The sequence below is a fragment of the Jaculus jaculus genome, chromosome 11 (assembly GCF_020740685.1).
Source record: "Jaculus jaculus isolate mJacJac1 chromosome 11, mJacJac1.mat.Y.cur, whole genome shotgun sequence".
NCBI classification, from domain to species: domain Eukaryota; kingdom Metazoa; phylum Chordata; class Mammalia; order Rodentia; family Dipodidae; genus Jaculus; species Jaculus jaculus.
The window spans coordinates 80932555-80941639 of NC_059112.1; the positions used below are offsets into that span (position 1 = coordinate 80932555).

Consider the following 9085-nt stretch of genomic DNA (forward strand, 5'->3'; position numbering starts at 1 on the left):
CTGTAGATCTAGGCTAGCCTCAAATTCATATTGATCCTACAACCTCAGCCTCCTAAATGCTGGGATTAAAGGCATATGGCACCATGCCTGGTTTGTTTTAAAAATTTCAAAAAGCTGAAATAAATTGCAAAATTTTCTAAAAGTAGAGGCATTCTGGTTAAGGATAAAGTGTGGTCAAGTGAAAAGCAAAATTAGTAATACAAATGCAATCCACAACAAGAAAAATAATTTATCTCCATAGCCATTCTGTAGAGATGTGTCATTTCCAAAGTCTCAGTGGAAGGAATGGAGTCACTTACCAATTATGTTTCTACTGTGTTCCTTTAAGCTACCTTACTTCAAAACAGAAGCACATCTGCAGCATATCATATTAAGTAACAGTGCTGAAGCTGATTGTTGCAGGGTCTTAAACTCAGTATTAAATGGTTGCATTTTAATTTATATAGATCATTGTTCCAATAACATGAAAATAGAGAACAGCATCTGGAAAGTTATCTCATCCAATGTGCAGAGATACACGGGTTAACCATTCTTCCCATTATTTCTTGTTTATAGTGAAATCTGATGGAAATTCAAGTGTCACTTTTTCCAAGCTACTGCATGAAAAGGAGGCCAAAGGCCATCACTACACAGCACACTGTGACATAAGGACTTTTTCGTTCACCAATTCTGGCACATTTCCAAAATAGCCCCAACAATCCAGTCGTATTTTTGTCCAGGACGCTGGGTGCCAAGGACCAGATGTAAGCACATGTACATATAAGCAGCAAGATGATGGTCAGCAGACTCTGGAAATTGAAAATGGCAGACATAGTGAGGCCTGCCAAGCCCCAGGCACCCCAACATGTTTTTTGGTTTTTTTTGTTTCTTTTTTTGTTGTTGTTGTTGTTTTCCTAATAAGACTCAGAAGGTATCATAGTGCTAGAAAGAAGTGACTGGAATACTGAGTAACATCTTGATCACACCTTCCAAGGCTCAGGGTCTAATGCGGAAGAGGTGGTGGAAAGAATGTGAGAGCCAAAGGAAGGGTAGGACTCCTTACAACATGCTCCCTCCAGACACAAAATGCTCTGGATATCCATGACCTCACAGTGCCTGAAATTACCTACAGACAAGACCATCATAAGAGGAGGAAAAGATCATGACATCAAAATAAAAGAGTGACTGATTGAGATGAGGAAGGGACATGATGGAGAATGGAATTTCAAAGGAGAAAGTGGGGGCGAGAGGGTATTACCATGGGATTTTTTTTTTTGTTATTTTTATTTATTTATCTGAGAGCGACAGACAGAGAAAGAGACAGAGAGAGGGAGTGAGAGAATGGGCGTGCCAGGGCTTCCAGCCACTGCAAACGAACTCCAGATGTGTGTGCCCCCCTGTGCATCTGGCTAACGTGGGTCCTGGGGAATAGAGCCCCTAACCAGGGTCCTTAGGCTTCACAGGCAAGCGCTTAACCGCTAAGCCATCTCTCCAGCCCAACCATGGGATATTTTTTATAACCATGGAAGATGTTAATAAAAATTGAGAAAAAAACTAAATTTATTCAATAACCTAGTAAAAGTTTTGATTACAAGTATCCAACAGTATAAAAAGTACAAAAACAGATCTGTAGATTTCTAATCTATTAATACAAAGTGCATGACTGCATACAGTACATCCTACAGGCAGAGAGGTGGAAGGGGAAGAAAACTGCTTGAGATCCAGTAATAAATAAATAAATACAGAAGTAGAGATGACCCATTATAGTATATTCTATCACCAATACTGCAGCCAAAATGTACAAAAAAAAAAAAAACATTTCAAAATAACTCAGGAGGACAATGACGGGACTCTCGTGCTGCATCCTCCAGGGCTATGGGCAAGCCAACTGACTCACGTGTGCACATGGTGGCTTCAACTAAGTAGGCTGTTTCTTAGAAGAAATACAAACGTTTAGGCTAAGAACGAGAAAACAATAGGATGCCCATAGAAAGTGGCTCACTCCTTATACAATTTCAACTTTACAAATCCAGTTTCAAAGTGAGCGTGAGTTGTGGTGTCTTAAGGCAGGTGCATGCTCCTCCCTCGCCATGACAAGTCTGAAGAGGCGCTCTCGTTCCTCCTGAACTTTAGGAAAGAAGTGATCAGAGAACTTTGGACTGGGTTTGACTGAGCAGTGTCTGGTGAGGATTTAGACATGCAGGACGGCAGTGCTCAAGAAGCCCAACTCCAAGAAGCCAAACCCAACCCAACTGACCGCCTCCTCTCCTAATCCACTTTGAATAGAAGGGGGAAAAAAAAAACCCAAACCGTAATAGGTCAAACAGCTTAATAAATCAAATAGCTACTCTATAGATAAAACCTCCATAAAGGTCATCTGAGGTAATCCAGAGCTAAAACTGAATTGGGTGGCTTTCAATGGCATCCCTAGATAGTTCTGTAACACCATCGTCAATTATTTACACACTGCAAGCCCTTCAAGAAGCTGTCCCAAGAACCACACACCTGTGTTCCTCTGCCAACCCGAATTATGCAGTCAGTCCATTTCATTGCTAACCGAGTGTGTTCTCTACTGTGTTGTACTACCTGTATATCATGTTCATTGTACAGGCTCACCTCCTCAGAAGGAGCTCTGGTCCACATAAGGTCTTTTATCAATGTGAAGATGAATCAGGGTGACACAGGATGCATGCAGTTAAGCCACCTGCGTCTTTAGAAATCACATTCTCCTTCAAGTTCTTTGTACCAGAAAAGCTCATTCTGTCCCGCTTAATAATCAGTAGTACAGGATTGAATAATCCGAACCTTGGCAAGACCTTAGTATTTTAAAACTATTAACTATCTCTAGGGTCAGGTCATGCTACTGAGTTAGGACAAATGATCCACATGAGGAAAGGTGTAGCCAGATATCTTAAAAATGCCAAGACTAAACTACGTGGGGTTATCATACAACAAATCCCACCTTTGTCCCCTGAAATCCGCTAAATCCAGTCATTAGTAGGGAACTGTTAAAAAGACTTAAAGAGCACTTTACAGCAGCGTTCAGCTTTCCTATGAAACAGTTGGCATCTTAAATATCATGTACACTTCTTTTTTCTTGCAGTAAGTTAGACACTGGTTTCAGAGTTTGTGGGACTGGGGAGGGAGTATAACCCATTCAAATTTATTCTAGAAAATGTCTTTTGGCAGAATAGCAGGTATCCAAGTGAAAAATAGAAGGGTCGGTTTGTTGCTTTGTGGTCTTTTCAAAATTTAAGTCGCTTTCAGTTTCTGCGTGACTTCAGTCTCCACTTCTGAGTGGGGAGGGCCAGAGGCGCGCGCCCTGCTCCTCCGGCTTCCCAGCCACCGCTTTCTCATCGCTGCAGCAGGCCTTGAACAGGTGAGTTCTTCCCCAAATCGGCCCTTGTAGGTGATCCCACAACATATTTTCTGTCTTTTCCAGCATGTGAGATCTAAAAGGGGGGTGGGGGGGACTGGTGTTCTGTTAGAGCTGGAAGCCATCTCTGTATCTGAACCATCGTCTGGCTGGTCACTGTGACATGGAGACTGGGCTGGAGAGGCGCTGCAGGTGGTACTGTGGGCGTCAGAATTGTGACGTTTAAATTCCTTCTGCACTCTACTGATCCGGTTGCTTTTGATCCTATTTCCAGATGAACTTTTCACTTTCTTTGGTTTCAATGTTGTCTTTAGGCTGGGTCCTGCCCTTGCATCTACCACATGATTCCAGGTTTTTTTTTGTTTTTTTTTTTTTAAACCCTGCTGGCAACTTCTTCCATCTTTTCACAAGCAGCACATAGGCACGGCAGATGTCTCATGAGCTAGTCTCCTGCAACCCAAAAAAGCTCTGAAAGTCCTTTTCATAGCGCTCGCTGTCAGTGAAACGAGAACTGCAGGACTTTGCAAAAGCAACAGCCCTGTATACTGCGGTACATCTTTGGCTTGTGAAAACCAAACATCTTTCCTTCTGGGCAATAGTCTTCCAAGAGCACGCCGGTCCAGGCGCAGTGCCGTCGCCACTCGGCGGTCCCCCGCGCGACCCCTGCGAGCACCCCGTCCCCTCAGCCTTGTCAGGGAAGATTGTCTCCTGCGCTTCTGCAGGTGCTACCGCTCCCGGGAAGGAGTGGATTCCGCTCCCGGCTTGTTTTCTTTAAAGGCTAATCTATTCATTGATGGATTTGGAAATTAATGGACTATTGGAAGATGGTGAAAACTTCAGGTGGTTGGGCCTCTTTGGAAAAAATAGGGCAATGGAGGCATGTCTTTGAAGATTGACAGAATTATATATATACATATATATGTAATATAGATAGATAGAATTGTATATAATAGATACATATAATAGATATAATATATAATATTGTGTATATATAAATGTATATTATATAATTATATATACATAATATATACAGCTATATATTATGTATATATTATATAAATTATATATAATATTATGTGCCTATTATACATATATAATTCTATCATATATATATATATATATATATATATATATATATATACACACACACACATATATAATTTTTTTTCCAGACAGGATCTCATTGTTTTCCCAGGCTACATTTCACAATTTTTTCTACCTCAGTCTCCCTAATGCTGGCATCACAGGACTGTGTCACCACTCCCAGACTGAATGGTATGTATTTGGTTCCTGACACCCTGTCCACACACACAGATACACCAGCCATCATTAGGTGAACAGGTTTTCTCCAGCACTCACTTCTACCATGATGTTCTGCCTCATCGCAGTTCTGAAGACATCTGGGCTGTGGTGATAAATATGACTGTCAACTTGATTGGATCAGAATCAACTCTCAGCAAGTCTGTGAAGACATTTCCAAGAAGGATCAACCCAGTGCAGGAGACCCTCCTTCAGGATGGAAGGCACCTTCCAGTGGAGCCCAGATACAATCAATGTAAAGATGGCTGAGGAAGGGGCAGGTCACCGAGGAGCCCCAGGAAGAGGGCGGGGCGTTCGTGGACGCCCTTGGGGAGCCAGGTGACAGGATGTTGGTATTGGTATTAGGAGATCTGCACATCCCACACCGGTGTAACAGTTTGCTGGCTAAATTCAAAAAACTCCTGGTGCCAGGAAAGATTCAACACATTCTCTGCACTGGGAACCTTTGCACCAAAGAGAGTTAGGACTATCTCAAGACTTTGGCTGGTGATGTTCACATTGTGAGAGGAGACTTGGATGAGAATCTGAATTATCAAGAACAGAAAGTTGTGACTGTGGGACAGTTCAAAATTGGTTTGATCCATGGACATCAAGTTATTCCGTGGGGAGATATGGCCAGTTCAGCCCTTTTGCAGAGGCAGTTTGATGTGGACATTCTTATCTCAGGACACACACACAAATTTGAAGCATTTGAGCATGAAAATAAATTCTACATCAACCCAGGTTCTGCCACTGGGGCATATAATGCCTTGGAAACAAATATTATTCATCCTTTATGTTGATGGACATCCAAGCTTCCTCAGTGGTCACTGATGTCTATCAGCTAATTGGAGATGATGTGAAAATAGAACGAATCAAATACAAAAAATCTTAAATCCAGGCCTATCTTGATAATTTTGTTTTTTTTTTTTCATTCCCTGTTCAAATTAAATAAACACTCAAGAGTCAAACAATTATACCACTTTTATAATATTTTGCAGTAAAATGTCTTCTCTGTTAATACATAATTGCTCCAGGCTTCTTGTAAACTATATATTTAGTCTGCACTACATGGGTTCTGTGGAGAAAAATCCACCAAGTAAATGGTCACATGGTAAGAAAAATTTATCTGTAAATATCTTCAAAGTTGGTATTTGGACTTTATTACAAACCTAGTGCATGAAGAGAATTAATCTAGATTTCCTGAATGCATTTTTCTCTTCTCTAGTAATAAATGTTTACCTTTCATTTATTAAAAAAAGATGGCTGAGGAAAAAGCAGTGCTACTTATTTGCCCACCTTTGCTTCTTTTTAAATTATTTATTTATTTGTTTGTTTAAGAGAGAGAGAGAGAAAGAGAATGGATGTGCCAGGGCTTCTGGCCACTGCAAACCAGCTTCAGATGCGTCCTCCACCTTGTGCATCTGACTTATGTGGGTACTGGGGAATTGAACCTGGGTCCTCCAGCTTTGCAGGCAAACACCTTAAGTGCTTCACCATCTCTCCAGCCCCCACCTTTGCTTCTTGCTGGTGAGCACATCTGTCTCTTTGTGCCTGCTGCAGCCATCTTTCATGGACATCAGAACTCAGCCTCTTTGGAATCTCCCAGGCTTTCAGGACCAGTTCAGTTCCATGAGCCACTACTGGGTTCTCCGCCTCTCCAGAGTACAGAGAACCATTGTTGGACTACCCAGTCCCCTTGGTTATAACTCATTCTAGTGGATCATAAGGAGAAATGGGAACCAGGTGGCTTTTTGTTTGTTTGTTTAGGTAGCCAGCTAAGGAAATGCCCTAAGCGAGGTAATTAAGAGATGTCACCCAGCCTGCTTCTTCAGAACTGGAATTCAGCATCTGATAGTCTCATCCTTCAGCAATAGCATCCTCTACTTCTTCCCCAATCTGACATATTTAGGTGTTGATGTGAATGGGGTTCAGGGGGGTCTCCCAGAATTTATGAACCCCATTTTGGGTTCTGTACAACCTTTAACAAAGAAGTGATAAAGACAGATTCAAGAAAGACAAATTATGAATTATTAAGTTTATTTAGGGAGATGTCACAAATGGTGGGATTTATTTAAGGGATAAATCACAAATTGTGAGATTTAGCAAGCATGCTGGCATGTAGAAACACTGCATAGTTTATAAGATTTGTGTAAGAGAAATGAGGTTTTTGTTTGTTTTTGGTTTGTCAAGGTAGGGTCTTGCTCTAGTCCAGGCTGACTGGAACTATGTAGTCTCAGGACGTCATTGAACTCATGGTGATCCTCCTACCTTTGCTTCCCAAATGCTGGGATTAAAGGCATGAACTCTGGTGTGAGCCTGGCCTGAAATTGAAGGATTTTTTTTGTTTTTGTTTTTGTTTTTTTTTCCAGGAAAAAACTGGAGAAGAGCTACAAACATGTGGACTTAAGAGAAACCAAGGGTTTTTTTAAAAAAAAATTAACTAAGTTATTTTTATTTGACAGAGAAAGAGGGAGAGAGAGAGAATGGGTGTACCAGGACCTCTAGCCACTGCAAATGAACTCCAGCCGCACGCATCCCTTTGTGCATCTAGCTAACTTGGATCCTAGGGAATCGAACCGGGATCCTTTGGCTTTGCAGGCAAATACCTTAACCGCTAAGCCATCCCTCTAGCCCAAAACTGAGGCTTTTAATGACAGATTAGAGTAAGGCTGCTGGCAAGTAGAAAGTGGAACCTACGAGTCTGTGTAGGAAGACTTGCAAAGAACCAACATGTGTGTTTAGAGAAGTCAAGAGGGCAAATGATGAGGCTCAAGGAGAAAAGAAATGAGAGGACAGATATAAAAGCAGAGTCCAAAAGATTCACGAGAGAAATGAGTAATGAAGAAAGTTACAATAATGGTTACACTGAATTTAAAGAAATAATACAGTCAGCAAGCCTATAGTTGGTGAGAGCACCCATGTGGTAGATCTGGAGCGTAAGAAAAATATGCACATGGTAGATTCAGAGGAAAATCATGTGTGTGGGCTGGAGAGATGGCTTAGCGGTTAAGCGTTTGTCTGTGAAGCCTATGGACCCCAGTTCAAGGCTCGGTTCCCCAGGTCCCACATTAGCCAGATGCACAAGGGGGCGCACGTGTCTGGAGTTCGTTTGCAGTGGCTGGAAGCCCTGGCGCGCCCATTCTCTTTCTCTCCCTCTATCTGTCTTTCTCTCTGTATCTGTTGCTCTCAAATAAATAAATAATGAACAAAAAATATTAAAAAAGAAAAGAAAAGAAAATCATGTGTGTGATCAAAGAGAGAAGTTACCCCTAAGTATAGATTAGAGACAGGCAGAAAAGCCATCCAAACCAAGAAACAGTTTTATGCTCTTCCTCCACCTGGCTGGGTGAGGGGGAAGCCAGACTCATGTGTATTCCTATGAACCCAAAGCCAAGCAGAGCCAGAAAAGCAAAGCAGAGCTGAGCTTAGCAGGTCAGACAGCAGTATTTTATTATTATTATTATTTTAAGTATTATTTATTTTATTATTTTTGGTTTTTCGAGCCTCTGCAAACGAACTCTAGACACATGCACCACCATGTGCATCTGGCTTACATGGGACCTAAAGAATCGAACCAGGGTCCTTAGGCTTCACAGACATGTGCCTTGACTGCTAAGCCATCTCTCCAGCCCAAGTACATTTTTAAAATGTGTTATTCGCTGGGTGTGGTGGTGCGTGCCTTTAATCCCAGCACTCAGGAGGCATAGGTAGGAGGATCACCATGAGTTCAAGGCCACCCTGAGACTACATAATGAAATCCAGGTCATCCTGAGCTACAGTGAGACCTTACCTCAGGGGGAAAAAAAAAGTGATACTCAACTGGAGACAGGTCAGTGGTAGATCATAGGCCAAGCATACATGAAGCCCTGAGTTCGATGCCCAGCACAATATACAAGTAAATATAGCAACTAGCTCTAAGTTGTTTTTTCTTTTCCCATAGAAAGACAGGCTAGTTAAGTCTATAGCCAGTCCACTTTGAACATGCCTGCTTTCTGATCTCAGAAGCTAAGCAGGATTAGTCCTGATTAGTACTCCTGTAAGAGAAAGAAGCTTAGGATAAGAGGCTCTAAGGGAGAAGGACCTTTATTCATTGGGAAATTATTTCTTTTTCAAATTTTTTAAATTACCTTTTTTGGTTTTTGAGGCAGAGGTTTGCTGTAGCCAAGGCTGACCTGGAATCACTATGTAGTCCCAGGGTGGCCTTGAACTCACAGCGATCCTCCTACCTCTGCCTCCCAGGTGCTGGGATTAAAGGCATGTGCCACCATGCTGGGCCCTAAAATTACTTTTGTGTATGTGTGATCATGTGTGCAAGTGCATGACACAGTATGTGTGGGGAGGTCAAAGGACAACCCTGGCCTTGGCCTTCCTCCATGTGTAAGATAAAGTTTCTTGTTTGCTGCTTTTTGCTCCAGTCTCGGTGGCCTA

At 41.9% G+C, this 9085-nt stretch overlaps 1 protein-coding gene and 2 pseudogenes across 1 annotated transcript; 1 reads left to right on the forward strand and 2 right to left on the reverse strand.

Annotated features, from left to right (window-relative positions):
- Positions 1–593: 593 nt before the first annotated feature.
- Positions 594–812, reverse strand: LOC101600404 (protein kish-A-like). Its single transcript, XM_045161196.1, has one exon. It carries the CDS (start codon positions 810–812, stop codon positions 594–596), a length of 219 nt encoding a protein of 72 aa, XP_045017131.1.
- A 2430-nt stretch (positions 813–3242) lies between these two features.
- LOC123464421 lies at positions 3243–3941 on the reverse strand (annotated as a pseudogene).
- A 1058-nt stretch (positions 3942–4999) lies between these two features.
- LOC101600109 lies at positions 5000–5549 on the forward strand (annotated as a pseudogene).
- Positions 5550–9085: the final 3536 nt, after the last annotated feature.